Here is a 17,634-nt window from a genome sequence, read left to right as displayed (position 1 = left end):
GGGTGCACGCATGCGGGGATTGCCAGGGCTGGGGCAGTGACTTGCAATAAATGTTATGATGAGAGTGTTTTGTGTGTCAGGACTCACCACCCACCGCCTGAAGGCTTCCTTCAACTCCGGGGGCCGTGCTCACTCAGCATTCTTAGCGCTCGTGTGCAGCACGGACTCTGGTGGACTGAGTTCTGGGACCCCTCTGCCAGTTCCAGCCCTACCACCAGCTTGCTCAGTGACCAAAGAGCGGACAAGTGAGCTCTAGGCTTTTTGAGTTTGCCCATCTAGAAGGAAGAGACCCCTCAGCCTCCTTTTCTCTTTGTTTCCCTCTCTGACCATCCCCTCCTCTCCTGAGCCTGCCGGAGGTGATGTACGGCTATCTCCTTGGCTACCTCATCACCTCTCTTACCTTTTGGGGAGAGTTTTAAGGCAGTGTTTGTCGGTTCACTCAGGAGACAACAGAGCTGCGCTGAGGCCTGGGGATTCAAAAAATAGAACACGGTTAAGGGAGACCAGTAGAAAGGTGCAGGGATGCATCTGGTTTTAAATCCCAGCTCCATCATTTGCTGCATGTGTGATCCTAGGCAAGTCACTTAATCGCAGTGAGCCACAATTTCCTTACCTATATAATGGGTGTGATAATATCTACCTCAGAGCTATTGTGATAATTAAATGAGCTTTGCAAATTGCCTATTAAGCTCCAGTAAATGGTAGCTATTACAGTAATCATTATTTCAGGGGGAACAGACATTTCATAGCCTAGAGTCTGATATTTACGTGTGGAATCAGAATCCCTGAGTAGGAGGTTTTGCCTGCCTTTATGTAAATAAAATATCTGAATCTCCAGAATAGCATCGTTTGGAGATCCCACACCCTTTGGCAAGTATCTATTTTATAAATTCACAACTGCTATCTGATGAACACCAGGGTTTGCGTTTCTGTTTTGTTTAAGTTAAATGGGAAAATGGAATGACCCCACAATAATTAAAAAAGAGTAAAAAAAAAAAAAAAATAGGGCCAGTAAAGAAGAGTCTTGCCAAACGGGGGTTGACATTCTGGCCATAGTTAGACTTAGGAGCCTTCTATGAAGAGTTTAGGAAATGTACTTAATGCCACTGAATTGTTTATCAAAAAGTGGTAAGACCGGCAAGTTTTATGTCTATTTTACAACGAAAAAAGAGAAACTAAGCAGCCTGTCTTGTTACTTAATTAAGGCGTGAACGTGAGTTAAAGTAGACAAGCTTTCAGGTGGATGCAAACTAGAAATGTTTGAGCCTTGGAATGAAGGAAGAAGTGCCTAGTAGCAGCAGCTGCTACACCACTCAGCGCCTCTGTAGCTGCAGCCGTCCAGGAGTCAGTGCACAGAGATGGGGCGCTGAGCGGCTCAGGTGCCTGCCGCCAGGCGTACCAGAACCTGAGCCCCGGCAGGCAGGCAGGCAGGGCTGGCCGGCTGAGATTTGGACTCAGAAGACCAGCCGCTGAGTCCTGGGGGCCCAGTCCCCGCCATCTCCAGAACCACGAGGGAGGAAACTGAGGCTCAGAGAATTTGTAATAATCCCTGTCTTCTGGGGTTGTTGTGAGGACCGAAGCAGTAATACATGTGAAAGTATTGATGGTCGTGAAAAAAACCCCAGTGATTTCTTTAGGTTTCTTAAAGTCCTGTGTTCAGTTTTTGGCCCTTCTCAGCTCCTTCCAGAACAGAACTTTGGCTCTCTTTTCCTAAGACCAAGACAAGGTGAGGAGAGGCCCCCGGGGAAAAGCCACCTGTGGCAAAGGGTCTGCGGATCTGGCAGGGGACAAACAGCCAGTCTTCGGGCAGCTGAAGATCCAGGTAAAGCCCCTTTTATTTAGGGCCCATCTCCACACACATAAACTGCGATTAAGGCTCAGCTCAGCTGGATTGAGCCATTTAGATCAGTGGTTCTCAGCCTTGGCTGCACCCTGGAATCCCTGGGGGAGATTTAAACACTCCTCTGCCATCCCCACCGGCTCCTGAGTGCTGATTTCACTGGTCAGCGTGTGGGTGTGGCCTCGGCAGCAGGGATTTTTTTTTTTTTTTAGGTTCCTCAGGTGATTCTGGTGCGCAGTCAAGGTTGAAAACTACTGATGTAGATTTCAACGTGAACTAATGGGATTTTCCTGCCTGCTCCCTTTTCTCCTCCATTCTTCCTTTTGGGCAGTGATTAAAGATAGACTGTCCTTACCCTTTGCAAGGCTGAAGCATGCTGAGAAGTTTCATTTCAATAAGCTAGATGCCCTTACCAAGCTCCAGGGCAGGAGTGGATTTTGGTTTTGTGCAGGCTGGTTGGAGGAGGAGCGGAGAGCAGTGCCGTCCTATGTGCAGAAACAATCCCCGGAATAAGGCAGCCTCCGTCTCCAGTGGGGATCCCAGGCTTCTCTGTTCTGGGCGGTCCTGCCTCATATACGAGACTCACTCCACTCTTATGACTTTAGTGCCTTGAGTTTATAGAGCATCAGCAGGCCTGTTAAACCCCGCGCGCTGTAGTGTCACGGTATCGCATTTATGGGCCTTTATTTAAACTAACGCTTGAAGTATTTGAGTGGGAGCAGGAAGTGAAATTGAAAGGCATTTGTTCTGGGGGAGTTTGGGGAGCTGCTTTTCTTCTTTTCCTTTTCCTCTCCCTCCTTGTGTCTGACCAGATAATTTAAGGATCACTTGAAGTGCCATTTCCTGCTTTGTTCTTGATACCTGTGGTGTGTGTGTGTGTGGGGGGGTGTATTTGTAACCCAAGAAGGGTAGGACATTTCTGAGGGTGTGTTGGCCAGCCACAGCAAAGCTCTGAAACATCCTCAGTCACAGAGAATTTGCAAAGGACCAGGGGTGAATTTGATGCTCCTGGATGGGGTCCCAGCAGGTTCTGTGGTCCATTTCAGCATCCTAGGCAGAATCTCTACCGATGGATCCTAGGTGACCATCCCATACAGTTCCCTCCGTTCACAGATGAGAAACTAAGGACCAAGAAAGGAGGTGACTTCCCCTCATGGAGCTGGGATTGGAACCTGGATCCTGCCCGTGCTTTGTACCACACTGTCTGCCATGCTCAGCTGCGTCCCAGCACCTCCTGAGTTATTACCAGCAACTCTTTTCCCTTTTACCATGTCCTGGGAACAAGTTTTCTGCCATCTCCAAATCCGCTTCACCCACCTGCTCTGTACTTGGGGAGCCAAAACCTCTGGCAGAAGCGGCAGTGGTCAGAGGGCACACTCTAGGGTCCCAAACTTTGGCCAACCAACCTGACAAGGAGAATTTCTGACCTCTCTTTCGAGCAGATTCTTTGCTCTGTGACTTGAAAGTTTTCCCCTTCAGCCAGTACGTGAGCTGAGATGGCTAAAGTCTCACCTCTGGATATGGTCGACATCTTCTGCCTACTTCTACAATCACCCAGCAAGAATGTCTGGCTCACAGTAAATCTTCAGACTCATTATAAAGAGGGTTCGCTCATTCATTAAATGAATTAGGATTAGAGAGGCATCACCCACTGACTTGAGTGCTAAGGATTGCAGATTTTCCTGGTGCTCATTTAGGGAGGAACATGTTGCCAATTTCTCTTGGCACTTCCAGCATCTCGGTCTCCAACCTCGCTGCTGAGGTGAGATTTACAGACGGTCCCTTCACATCCTAGTACCTGTATTCCACTTGGAAGGTGGAACCGATAGTTTAATACTCAGCTGACATTCCGCCTTTTACCTCCTTCCACCCATTTTCTTGCCTTTCTTCACTGTCTAGTATTATTTGAGACTGTGTATCTGCTTATAGACCAAAAGCTTTTTTTTTTTTTTTTTTTTTTTGAGAGCAGGAACCATGTATGAGTCACCTGTTTCCACAAGAATGCCATGTAACAAACAACCACAAAACCTCAGTGGCAGATGATAGCTGTTTATTTCATGAATCTGCAGTCGAAAGTCCACTGGGAGCAGTTCTGCTGATCTTGACTGGGTTCACTTGCATGTTTTGGGGTTGACCAGCTGTTCGCCCATCTAGGCTGGCCTCAGTTGGGGCAACTGAGGGGACTTGGCCCTGCTCCACGTGTTTCTCATCCTCCAGCAGGCCAGCCTGGCCATGCCCTTCTCATGGTGACGGCAGAGGTGCAAGAGAGAACAAGCCGAAACACACAGACCCTCGTGAGGCTGGGCCCAAAACAGGCATACCATTCTCTCCACCTTTTTTATTGACCATAACAAGTCAAGTCCAGATACAAAGGTGGGGAGATAGACTGCCTTTTTTGAGAGGAACTGCAAAATTACAGGGTAAAGGGTATGGGGTCATCAATGTAATCCATATACTATGGACCTATATAATTTGCCTCTTATTTGGAACTTAGGCTGATGCTTTGCAAATAGTACGTAGTTAATAAATACATGTCACATAAAAGTAAAGTTAATTGATTAGATTTTCTAATCACAACTGAGCTGGCTGAATGATGCAGCCATTAGCTGGTGTTTGTTGGAAGGGAAGTTTCTGTCATCCTAGTAGAATCTGAATTTTTTTTTTTTTTAGAATCTGAATTTTTCCTGCATTGGGTGCAGGGACAGCTTGGTTGCCACTAAGAAGTACCTCTTCTTGTCATCTTTTCTGTCACGGGTTCTGCTGTTGTCATTTTCAGGATCTTGGAGTATAAGTGTCAGAGACGGGGAACAAAGCGGGGGAGGACTGTTAATCACCCTGACGTGTCTCGGTTGCCTCTGCAAGAGACATGTGGTTCACGTATTGAGCACTGAATGGATGTAAAGAGGGAGAAGCAGCTCTGTCCAGTGTCTTTAACTTTTGTTCTTGTTTCTGCCCCCTTAGAGCAGCACATGGAAAGTAAGGTCCATAGGCCAGCAGCTGCATCAGCATCGCCCAGGAGCTTGTTAGAAATGCAGACGCTGCTTCCTGAATCAGACACCCTGGGGCTGAGGCCCAGGGGATCTGTGTTTTAACAAGTGCTCCGAGTGATTCTGACAGGGAGGAGGTTTGAGACACCCTTCCTAACCCCCGTGGGCCATGGAAACTAACAGTGTGGCTCCCACTACTGACTCTCAGACGCGGGACGTGCATGGGGCACCTCTGAGGAGGTCACGATGTAGTCTGAGCCTTGCAATAGTCAGGATTACAGGTTCAGGACCTCCTGGTGTTGGCCACCAACGGGGGCACCCCCAACCAGCTCACTTAAAGTCCCTTGCCCTGCTTTGTCGTTTGCAAGGGTACACCACTGAGGATGCCAGGGCTGCGTTTTATACCTGCCTTTACACCTGACTTTTATACCTAACTTTATTAGAAGGCAGATCTCAAGGTTAGAACAGGCTCCTTCTCTGCAGACAGACCGGGCAGGTGCCAAGACGTGGGACAAAGTGTGCTCAGGTTCAGACACGTCCTCTCCTTCTTGCCCCCTCGCTCTGGGGACCTCCCCGGGACCACTAGGCCTGTGGGCCCCCACCTCTGGTCCAAATAAATCTGTACGGCTGGTGAGGGCATTGTCAACACAAAATAAATACCAGCGCCTTTGAAGCAGCATTTCACCAGGGTTAGCGGTGTTTTCTCCCCGAAGTCAGAGAAATGCCTTTGTCCAGCCCCCTAACTCTTTTGTGTTCTTTTTAGCTCCGTGAACGAGGCCCGGCCTGCAGGCTGAACTCAGCACAGCCAACTAGTCTACGTGCGTGTGTGTGTGTGTGTGTGCGTGTGCATGTGCGTGTGTGTGTATGTGTGTGACGGACAGAGTTAGCAGTTTGCTCTCTCCGGGGCTGAATACCAGCTACCTTGCCCGTATCCTTCACCTCCCTGCGATGGAGGCTCACACAAGCCTCTTCTGTTTGGTTCACACAGAACCGTGAGAACCAGCCCCGTATGTGAGGCCGTGTTTTTCATTCCATTCAGTCTTTGTATCTTCGGATTCTTCCAGTTTCAGCTCATGCTGTTCTGCCAGATTTCCATCGCATTGATGGCTTCTCTGAATTAATAAGTGTTTTGCAATCGGGAAAAGTTTTCTTCCCCCAAGCACCGGGACTTATCCAGATTGATTTTTTTCCCCTTTCTCTTTCCTTTCTAGCTACTTCTTAGACGTTCTATTTTGTAAAGTGTTAATAGAATTTTTCTTGCGCTCTGACGCTGTGTCTATTCAGGAGGTCTGTGTGAGGCCCATTGTACGCTGGACCATAGAGGAAAGAGCTCTATTCTTTACGACAATGGTTGCCCCAAAAAACATACACAGAGCCCCCTCCTCACTCATCAGGGTGGAGCGAATATTAGGACGGCAGCATCAGAAAACATCCAAAAGTAGGAAGGAAAAAGAGGGACCCAATTACGCACTATGGAAAGGAGCGGCATTGAAAATACTGTTTCTTAATTCAAAATATTTATTTCCTAAGGGGATCTGAGTTTCAGTACCCAAACATGGCCAACACAGAAGGGGGGCTGTTTTTCTTACTGTTAGGCATTTTCAGCTCAGAATAAGGACTTGGCAAACATCTTAGAAAATATGGCAGTGGGTGTGAAACGGATGTCGTGTTTACCTGCACGATACCCAGCCGGCTTCACCCACCACCCACCGCACCCCAGGCAGTGGAATCCTCTTCGAGGCCCCGGGTCAGAGTCTGCAATGCCATATGTTCAAATGTGACGGCTCTCTGTAGAAACAAACCAGTTGATCTTCTGGTGGTTTCGCTTGAGGGGTGCACGGGAGGCGGCTGGCTATGGTGTGTTCGGCCTCAGCAGGTGCCTTGGGGACTCATCAATCCTGCCTGGCCGGGGAGGGGTCTGGTGAAGGCACCCCCTCTCCAAACTAGCATCCCCTACTCCCCTAAGCCTGGTTCCTGGGGGAGAGAGGACAGCTCCTTGCTGGAGGAACAGTCACCGTGCAAGGCCATTTCCCTCCCAGTAACTGACTACAGAAATGGGGACCAGAAGGGGAAGGCCCCAGGAGCCTGTTTGCTCAGGCTCGGTTGCTTAGCAACACAAGGGGCCCTGACTCCAGAAGGGACTTTTAAGCTAGGCCAGTCCCTTGGAGGTTTGTGTCTGGCTTGCCTACGCCTTCTTCCATTCTTACCTTGACTTTGCTTTTCCCCCTGTTATATTTGATAGCATCTAGAAAAATAGACTTGATTTGTCTGGAGGCACCCTTTTAAACCTGGTTTTATTGCTTTGCCCAGTGTCTTCCCTTCCATTGGAGACTGTCATCTGGGAGGCGTGAGGAATGAATAGCCGAGGGTTCTTTTTCTCAGCTGGCTTAGCTCAGGCCCCCAAGCTCACTTCTGAGCCTTTGAGCTCCAGTGAACAGTGCTTGGTCCTTTGCACCGCGCGCACACGCACACGCACACACACACACACGCACACACGCACGCTGAAATTGCTCCAAGCACGGAGCCCTCTGGCTAACAGTACTGTCCACCCACAACCATGTGGTTGGATTGTATTTTTACTGCCAACTTTGGGCACAAAGTGAATGAGGAGACCAGGCTACTCGCCTGGCCAAACCAGGTGCAAGTCTGCAAGTGACTGGCTGATCGGTTTAGGACAGTACCTGTACTAAAGATGTGTCTTGTGGAGCAAATACAGGATTGGATCGTAAGTAAAAGGAGTGGCATTCAAAGCCAAATCTGGTTTCATCAGTGTGAGTTTCTTGAGGTCCGTGTGGGACTTGAGCGTGGATCCTGACTGTCCAGAAATGACTAAGAGGGTTGCAGCATGCTTGGGAGGATGGAGGAAGGGACTAGGAAGAGAGACAGAGGATGCCTTTGGTATTTTCCTCTCTGTGATGTTTTGTTTTTTTGCGGTACGCGGGCCTCTCACCGTTGTGGCCTCTCCCGTTGCGGAGCACAGGCTCCGGACGCGCAGGCTCAGCGGCCATGGCTCACGGGCCCAGCCGCTCCGCGGCATGTGGGATCCTCCCGGACCGGGGCACGAACCCGCGTCCCCTGCATCGGCAGGCGGACTCCCAACCAGTGCGCCACCAGGGAAGCCCTCAAATAGGTTTTAACAAGCAACATGACTCCTATAATGGAAACTGCCACCACCACCCCCCAATATATAATGTTTTGTGTATTTTGTTAAAATTCCTAAAGCAGGCTCTATTTTGTACTTGTTTTGCAGGTGGAGGATGCAATGCTGATGTTTGACAAGACGACCAACAGGCACAGAGGTAAGAACCCCAGTGTGGGGAGGTTGCCCCCTCATCCTCTCCTGGCTCCATCTCTTCTCACCCCCAGTCCTGCAGACAGAAGATACAGTGACTGTTCCAAAATCAGGCAGGTGCAGGTGACGTGTGTCGTGGATCTGTATTAATAGAGGGCCACGATAGTGTGGAGAGTTGATACCGGACAGTTAAAACACCATTTCCTTTTGGCTTAGGAGCTGTCATTTAATTATGCAGCCACGCCCAGCACGCGTTCTGATACACTTTTCCAATCCTTGCTTTCTTAGTGCTTGCTAGACCACAGCACGAAGTGATCCAAGTGGAAATTATTCACAGCAGTTACTCAATTGAGTTCTCAACTTGCATTGAAGGCGGCGGGGGGCGCGGTTGAGAAGCACACTGTCCATCTAAAGAGCCAAAAAAAAAAAAAAAGCCTCATCCTAGGTTTATTCGCTGTTTGATGTATACAATGAGTACAGACCTGGAAGTGCCCTTTTGTGCCTCTTGGATGTTTGGAGGACATCTGCACTTCCGTGTATTTTCTCCTGTGCTTACTGTCCTGTCCATGTTTTGGAAAACGGGTTTCATCTTGGGGTCTAAGAACCCCTGAAATGACACGCAGGATGTTTTCTGTTTCTCTTGGGAGAGGCTGTCTAGCTTTGAATAGATTTTCAAAGAGGTCTCAGACCTCTGCCACATCACCCCCGCCTCCAAAACAAACAAACAAACAAACACACTGAAATTATTGCTTTAAACAGAAAATTGGATGACTCTAGAAAATCCTCCCCAGAGGAAGCAGCGTCAGAAGGTATGGTTTAGCGTTCCGTCCGGAAGCTCCTGGTTTCTGGGGTTCCTATTCACGGGGCATTAATGAGCAGAGTTTCTGAAGGGGGGTGGCAGGAAGCAGTGTTCTAGAGAGCAGGAGCCAGCGATCAGTGTTTCCTTGCCACTTGGATGGCATTTAGATGTTTCTTGTGTTGTTTACATTCTTGCTGTCCCCTGTGATTAGAAGCAGTTACCCAGTACTGACTGCATGTCTCCCTGTTCTGAGCAGGCAGGCTGAGTGAAAGGGAGGAAGGAGTGGGTGGGAAGCGATGCTTCCCAAGGGTGGGAGAAGGAGGGGCTGTCCTGAGTGTGCCTGGGGAATCAAGCGTCTCATTCATCCACCTACAGCAGCCTTAAAAGGGAAAATAGAAAACTGGGGCGTCAGGGGTGTATATGTTGGGGAAGGGATGGGGATGGGGTAGACGATGAGGAGTAAGGGGAGGCAAGGAGAGAAAAGAAGAGCTTACAGGTGTGGGATGATCGCCTTTGTCTTCTGCAACGCTCTGCAGTGAGAGGAAGGTGGTGCCGGTGATGGGCGATTCTTGATGACCCTTGATCATCGTCTGCATTGCGTCGATCTTTATGGTTTTCCCAGCACTGCTTCCATATGCATCTTCTAACTTGATCTTCATAGCAGCCCCAGAGGGAAAATCACTTAAGTTCTTTATGCCTCAGTTTATTCATCTGCAAAATGGAAATAATATTGGTACCTCCTTATAGGATTGTTTGGAGAGCGTAGTGCCAAGCACATCAACTGTGCATAAATGTTAGGTATTATTATTATTACCATCATCACCTCCATTTTGTGGATGAGGTAACCACGGCTCAGAGGAGGTGCCTTACATCCAGGATCAGAGAAGGGACTCACACCTAGGACAGCTGGTTTCAAATTCTGCTCTTTTTTTTTTTTTTTTTTTTTTTGCTGCACACGGGCCTCTCACTGCTGTGGCCTCTCCCGTTGCGGAGCACAGGCTCCGGACGCACAGGCTCAGCGGCCATGGCTCACGGGCCCAGTCGCTCCGCGGCATGTGGGATCCTCCCGGACCGGGACACGAACCCGCGTCCCCTGCCTCGGCAGGCGGACTCTCAACCACTGCGCCACCAGGGAAGCCCTCAAATTCTGCTCTTTGTTGTCTCCACGTGAGGCAGGTTTGTTGAGAAGGGTGTTTTCGTCCTTTTATTTTCAGGATGGGCGAGGTCCATCTGAACGCGGCACTGGTGTTCAGTGTGAGAATTCATAATCGTGGAAGATTCCTGAGCGGCTTCCAGGCAGTATTGTTATCATGCTTTTTTGAATATCAGTGAATAAGGTATTTTTGATCTCTTGCTCTGCGTCAGGCCCTGTGTTAGAGGAGAGGACAGATCATCTCATCGAATCCTCTCAACTGAGCAAGGAAAGAGGTTCATCATCTGAGGGACCTGAGAGGGCGGGTCACCCTCCTTGTCGGGTCACTGAGCTGGTAACTGACAGAGCTGGATTCACACTCAGGACATCAGGCCGAGACACACTGCAGAGGAGGCGCCGGGGAAAGCTCTCCCCTGTTTCTCACGCAGATGCCGCCTGCTGTGGTTGAAGCCTCTTCCCTTCTCCAAGGGCACTGGGCACAGTGATGGGGTGGGGGTCCCTCTGTGACTGGGTGAGGGAAGTGTTTCCTGTTGTGAGCCTAAGGGAGGTCATCTGTGGCCCAGCACTCAGAGTGGCTTCCGGAACGTGGTCGCTCGCTCCCGCAAGTCAGGACTCCTGGTGGCCATGGCAGGACGGAGGGCGGGCAGAGCCCCTGGCGCGTGCACGGCGCCGCCCCCTCCCCCAGCCAAGGCAGGGCCTGCCCCGCATCCTCTGCCCTGCCCGCCTTTCAGATTCCTGTGGTCAGTGCAGGACCCCTTACATAATTCCTGGAGTCAACCACAAGATGAAAGGCAGGGCCTCTTATTCAGAAACTATCCAGAATTTCATGATGACAGCAGAGCGTTCAACCAAGGGTGGAGCCCTTCTGAGTGCGGGGTGTATGTGACAGATCAGGCCGCCCACCCAGGAAGCCGGCCTGGATGGGTGCAGCCTGTGGCCGGCCTGATGCTGGTGGGGCGGGGAAGAGAAGGCAGGAGGGACCGTGTGTGCCCAGAGGTTTCAACGGGAAGGACCTGACACCTGCTGCCCGTTTGCTTCTGCACAGAAATCTGCTCCCGCTGCCCCTCCTGTGTCGGCGGGGGCTTTGGCCCATGCATGGTTTCCAGCCCCTCCAGACAGCTGAGAAGGAGTTTCTCTCTGGACGGGGTGCTGAAGCTGGGGTAATACTTCAGCGATCCAGAGCATGAGGGGAGGAAAGAATTTTTTCTAAAGAAAGAACGTATCACAAGAGAAGCACAGTCATAGATGTGCAGCCAGCAGGCCTCACAGCCCTGGCCTGATGGAATGTGCACTTGGGATCAGGAGATAAGCACAGGAAAATAAAGTCCTCCTGCAGCCACCTTGCCCCAACCGTTCCTTCGCCTCCTCGGCTTCCTGTTTCCCATTATCTTATCAAGAGGAAAGTGCTGCCGGAGCAGGAGTTGAGGACACCTCTCTGGCTGGCACTGCCGCCAGCTTTCTGCTGAAAGAGGCCCAGACCGTTAACCCCTCCGTGTCGTCAGGGCACTTGCTTAGTGCTTCCTGTCAACTTCTACCCCAACCCCGTTGGGCAGCCCGGGCCGTGACTTGTCCTCCGCCCCAGGCATTTTGAAAGCCACCTGTGTGCCCCTGACCGTGGCCACTGCTGTCAGGGAGAACTCCGGTGGCACGGGGCCTGGCCTTCTGGGAGTCAGGCCACACTGCCATTAGGAGCCAGGGATCAGGGCAGCATTTCCACTTCCTGCCCCACAGTGGCCGCCTCCTGCCCTGTCCCCCGCACGAGGGTGGCCCTCCGTTGCATCGGCACGGCAGTTTACCCCTCCTGTTCACAAAAGCGCCAGCCTGTGTTTCTTCCCACTTTACGTCTGCACTCGGACCTCGGTAGCACCGTGGGAAAGAGCCCAGGGGAGAGTCCAGCAGACAGTGAGCCGTCCGGGGAGGTGCATCCTCCATCCTGGAAGCAGGAAGGTCATTCAGCATCTGACTCTCACAGAAGTGTGGAGTCTTCCCACCTTCGTCCTTAGAGGGACCGCCTTCCAGCTTCTGCTGCCCCTTTGCGTTTAGCCAGGGGCACTTTTCCTAAGCTCTCTGAACCCCTCAGGCTCTGTCTCGGGAAAATACATGAACTGGGACCGATGAGCTCCAGGACCTAAAGTATGCTTCTGGCTTTTAGCTTTTTAACTGGAAGTAGGTTCCAGATTGCTTCCTTTTTCTAACTAGCAGAGGGGGAGCAGTTGTCTCCGGTAGGGGTCCCCGAGATGGGGCTGGGTCTGCAGGAGGTTCGTCGGGGGTGCTCTTCACGGGGACTGGGCAGAGGGAGGTGACGACCTGCGATGCCCTGGGGAGTTTGCAGAGAGGGTGGTCCTTCAGCTGCCCCAGTTATCCCCGTATGTTGATCAGTCATAGGAGACAGCCCACCTGGGAAGCAGGTGTCATCTTGGGCTTGTACCGAGGAAGTCCTGGAGGGGACCAACAGCTGGGCCCGTCATCCAGCAGCTCTCCCAGCGGCTGGGGAAGATGATCTTCATTCCTGAAGGGGGATCTGACACCCCCCCATCAGAGTGCACACCATAGTGGTACAGGGTTCTGTGTTAACCAGGTTGTGTTAACACCCCTGGTAGAAACAGCCACTTTCTGAGCACCCCTAAACCAGGTGCTTAGCACGTACTGTGGAATCTTTATGAACTGAGCTGCCCAGAGTGGCACACTAGTCCGAGCAGAGCTTTGATGTAAACCCACCCTGTCCAACCCTGAGTCCGTGTTCTTAGCCGCTCTGCAAGCACAGGGCTAGGCAGTGGTTTAAAGCAGGAGAGTCGGTGATTTTCAGGACTTGAGCGCCTCCGTATTATTAGTCTTTCTCCACACCTATCCTCTTGCTGGACTACGATGTACCTCCATTTTTCAGATGGAGAAACTAAGGCATGTGGAGTTTTGGAAAGCCGCACAGCAGGTTCCTACAGCCAGCTGGGGAGCGGAGCTGCTGGTAGAAGCCAGGGCCTTCCTTGGCCCCGCCCATCGCTTCATTTCGTGGCCTTCTCTGAGACCCTTTGTGCCCAAGGAGAGAGAGAATGGTGGCCTTCCAGTCTTTTCAGAGTCATTGCATCTGCTCTCTAAACGCTCTTAGAGGTGGGCTGAAAAATATTGGCCTGATCATCAAAGGACTGAATCACTGGGGAAAAGTGTGTTGCTTTATCCTTGCAGAGCTCAGATAAGATCTTGAATTCAGCATTAGGTATTGATCCCGGAGTGGGGCTGGAGGTGGGCAGGGAGACAAGAAGCAACAAGGTGCTATCCTTTCTGATTTGCTCTTTGGTGGGCGGTTGGGGGGAAGCTGGCTGGGAGCCAGGGGGCGGGAGGACTCTCCCTGTATCGGCCCTGTTTGAGACGGTGGATGGCGGGGATGCTGGTTGCTGACATACATCTCTCACTCGCCTCCTCATGGGGGTAGGGAGCCCCCCAAGAGCGCATTCCAGGGGAGCCTCAGATGTGTTGCCTCCCTCTGACCTCAGGGCCCGCACAGCCAGGTCCCTCCAAGTCTGGCGCGTCAGGGGAGAGCTGGGTGGCTGGGGGCCCAGTGGAAAATGAGCCGGATGTCTTTGAAGCTTGTCAGGTGGCCTGGTGAGGGTCAGCTGGAGAGGCAGTGGCTTCTGGCGAGTACAGAGGAGAGGCCTGGGGACAGGCCTTCTCACTCCCAGCGGCTTCCATTACCCAGCAGGCCTGTGTGCTCCGGAACATTGCCAGAGGCGAAGGAACAGGATACAGAGAGAAAAAATAAAGATCAGTGTGATGGATGACTCTTCTCCGGACTGTTAGCAGTTGCTTATTAAGTGCATTGCTAATGGCCTTGGAGAGGAACAACAGCTCCGAGGCAGTCTCCTGTTCTGTGAATCTCAGAGCGCGCCATCCCCAGCAGGCTCCCCGGACAAAGAAAGTCCTCTCCCAGGGCAGCTGTGCCCATCGGGAGTTACCAGGCTGGAAGGGCGCCGTGGTGGGCCCTGTGGCTGGAGGGAGCAGCCTTCTGCAGTCTCACCTCAAGGCAGCAAGACTGAGCTTGGCTTCTCCCAAGAAGCTCGTACAGCATCTCTATCCCCAAAAGCAGCTAGCCGAAGTTTAAGGTCTTTGTAATTCGTGTAATTAGTTTATTTATTAAAACGGTGCCTGTGCGATGTAGCTGAAGCTATGATAGAAGACAATCGTTTCTTTTTCTTTTAATGAATTTACTTATTTTATTTATTTATTTTTGGCTGCGTTGGGCCTTCATTGCTGCGCGCGGGCTTTCTCTAGTTGCGGCGAGCGGGGGCTACTTTTCATTGCGGTGCGCGGGCTTCTCACTGCGGTGGCTTCTCTTGTTGCGGAGCACGGGCTCTAGGCACGCGGGCTTCAGTAGTTGTGGCTCGTGGGCTCTAGAGCGCAGGCTCAGTAGTTGTGGCGCACGGGCTTCGTTGCTCCATGGCATGTGGGATCTTCCCAGACCAGGGCACGAACCCGTGTCCCCTGCATTGGCAGGCAGATTCTTAGTGACTGTGCCACCAGGGAAATCCCGATAATGCTTTCCTAAGGAGAAAAAACAGCCCTTAATGTCCTGACTACCTGCCAGACACTCACTTTTGAAATTGACCTCTGAAGTCCAGACTGACTCTTTTCTTGTATACTGAAGATGATTACAAATCACACTGTAATTGTTGGTTTATTGATGCCCATTTCCCAAGGGGGGAGGGGGAAATGTAAAAAGAGTTTCACAAAGGCGTAAATTAAATTAAAAATGAAAAAGCATTGCTTCATTTGTAGGTGTGGGGTGTCAAAGATAATGTATGTGTGTTTTTCCTAATGAGATTCTAACATTTTGACTTTATTGACCTGGGAGAGAGGGTTGGGACTCTACAACCCATAAATGTGACTTTGTAGGATGGAGGAAGGAGTGTGTTTGACAAAGAGGATAAGTCCCTCTGGGTGGGAAAGGGTTGTTGGATGGGGTGGAGAGCATGATAAGGGTTTGGAGAATCACAACTGGTGAGGACACCTGTGCCAGTGTGACACGGTGACATCCTGCACAGCACCGGTGCCCAAGGTCAGGGTCTAGAGCAGGATTTGCTGCGGGGTCTGCCCTGCTGGAGTCACGCCCTTTCCCCCACCTCACAGATCTGCTCTCTCGTCCGCTGATGCTGTTAGGTACCCATCACTAACGCAAGTCTGAGATGTGTTAAGGGGTTTATTGGCAACCTGTAAGCCAGTAGCTGATTATTATTGATATTGATCCCAATTCTGTACCTGAATTGGAAGCCAGTCGACAGGAAAGCTGCGTCTGTCACAGGCCACTAACACCAACAACCAAGGGTCTTGGTCGGATAGAGCTTTCAGCCTAGGCTGTATGTAGTGTGATGTGGTCACCAAGCATGTCTGTGGGCTCTTTTCATGCAAGTAGAGAGTTAGATCAGGTTAGGTGATAATCCTCGTCTCTTCCCAGAGTGGACCAATGTCAGTGTGGGGCACCTGTTTTAGAAAGGTATTGAGGGACTTCCCTGGTGGTCCAGTGGTTAAGACTCCACACTTTCACTGCAGGGGGTGAGGGTTCGATCCCTGGTTGGGGAACTAAGATCCCGCATGCCGCGCAGTGGCCAAAAAAAGACAAAGGTATTGATAAATGTGGAGTCTAAGGGAGAAAGTTAGAATGGGGTAGAAACTCAATATAATTGAATCTCCCCCATCCCACCTGGATAGAAGAGCCTGGTTGGGGTGCTGGCAGTGGTGTGTAATCTGCTGCCTTTGGGTTCTTGGAGAGGTTCTGTTGGAAAACAATTACGTGCAGACTTGAAATAGGGCACACTTCAGTTAGAACGAGGAAGAACTGCCAAGTCCCACAGCGGTGTACATGGACAGCCACATGCCTCTCCACTAGACTCTGTGCTCCCGGCGGGCTCGTGTTAAAGCTGGGCTGTATAAGGTGGTCCCCACCAGGAGGGTGCATCTAGGGCTTTGCCCAGAGGCTGTGCGGCCTGGCCCCCCGCCTCTGGCCCCCAGCACAGTCCCCTCAAGGCCTGACCCGTCACCGGGCCCATCTCAGGACCTCCTCCAGAGGAAGGCGGCCACCGAGGGCGAAGGACGGGAGCGGGCAAAGAGCCGCAGCCCCCGCCCTGAGCCGCCTCTCAGAGACCAGCCCCCGGCGCTGTCTGCACATTTTATTTTCTCGTTAAATAAACACCATTAGCCTTCCCGAGAAATTGGTGCAAACATGACCTCGCAAATAACCAATTAGAAGGGCAGGGTTGAAGGGGCCTGTGAATTTGCAAACATGTAGAGGAGGCCGTTAAAGCTGCCTGTAGCTACCCCAGCCCTGGCAGCATCGATCTGAGACCTTAATTTTATTTCTGACAGGAAAGCAAGGAGCACACTGTAATTTCTTTCTTCCCTGAGCTAACTGTACTCCGGAAAGCGCCCATTCCGGCGCTGTCTCTTGAGATATTCATCAACATGGGAGCTCAGTTTCTGTTCACCTGCTTTCCCTGTGGATGGGGACTCACACGGGGCCCACAGCGCCCTGGCAACCGGGGAGGCCAGGGTGGGGGGCGGTCGTGGCCCCCTGGATGCCCCCTTGGTGTCCCAGCTGGAGGATAAATCTGAAACTCCTTTCCTTCGGAATAAAAAGCCCTGGCACCAAAAGGGTGGTGACCTACTAGATCTTCCTTCCTCCCTCCTGGCTGTGGCCCACGGAAGCAGAAAGGGAGTGGGCCCGGGGTCAGCCACTCCATTGACCCAGAAATGGTTTTTTGTGGAGAGAGACAATGAGGTTTTTGTTCGGCCCTGTTCCCATAGAGGCCCAGCTCCCAGCTCCGACTCTCACATGGTTTCAGATCTCTGAAGAGAGAGGAGCCTCCAGCTTGGTCACTTGGTTAAAAGCATCCCCTTTCTTAGCATCACGGCGCTGCTAGGGGTTGAGCCGGGGGACCAGAAGCCGGGGCGCCTGCTTCCTGCTGGGACTCCAGGAGCCCCCGGGATTGTTCAGCTCTGGACTTGAGCTTCTGTTTGGGCCCTGGGTTCGGAGGACATTCCCTGGCACATCTGTGTCTCTGTCACAGGACACACGGGAAGGAGCCTGAGTTTAGTGCTGGCCATACTTGGCTTCAGTCCCAGCTTCCCTGGGCGTGATCTCAGGTGGTCCCCGAAGGGCTCTGAGCCCCGTGTCGCTCTCTGGAGGCAGCACATCTGCTCTGCACGAGTTAATGAGCCACTGGCGAAGTGCCCACAGAGAGTGGTCAGTGCCAGTAGCCTTGGTTCTTTCCTGTCCCCCTTAAAGAACTGCCGATTGAGCTTCTTTAGGCAAGTTACAATGTGTATTTGAACTTTTTAAGACCTAGTCTTTAAAAAAAGTTTTCCCCTCCCCTTTGCACATGAAACATATGTTTGCCCGTGCATGGAATATTTCTGAAAGGATAGTCACAAAACTGGCAACAAAGAGTGAGAATGGCCAAGTGGCTTAGAGCGCGTGCTCTGGAGTCAGCCAGCTGGTGTTTGCATCTAAGGTTTGTGACTTCCTAACTGTGTGACCTTGGGCGAGTTACCTACACTCTCTGTGACTCAAGATTCCTC

The 17,634-nt window shown here is 51.5% G+C and overlaps 1 protein-coding gene across 3 annotated transcripts in view; it reads left to right on the top strand.

The window, feature by feature from the left end:
* The window catches only part of MSI2 (musashi RNA binding protein 2), a 391,134-nt gene that overhangs the window by 244,985 nt on the left and 128,515 nt on the right, over nucleotides 1–17,634 (top strand). For all 3 annotated transcript variants that reach the window (XM_060082032.1, XM_060082030.1, XM_060082033.1), the window contains exon 7: nucleotides 8,078–8,126. In XM_060082032.1, coding sequence (XP_059938015.1) covers nucleotides 8,078–8,126 — 49 coding nt within the window. The remainder of the gene's footprint in view (nucleotides 1–8,077; nucleotides 8,127–17,634) is intronic.

Source organism: Mesoplodon densirostris, chromosome 18 (assembly GCF_025265405.1).
Source record: "Mesoplodon densirostris isolate mMesDen1 chromosome 18, mMesDen1 primary haplotype, whole genome shotgun sequence".
Lineage (NCBI taxonomy): Eukaryota > Metazoa > Chordata > Mammalia > Artiodactyla > Ziphiidae > Mesoplodon > Mesoplodon densirostris.
The sequence above is the reverse complement of the archived record's forward strand: the minus strand, read 5'-3'. Positions and strand labels throughout refer to the sequence as shown.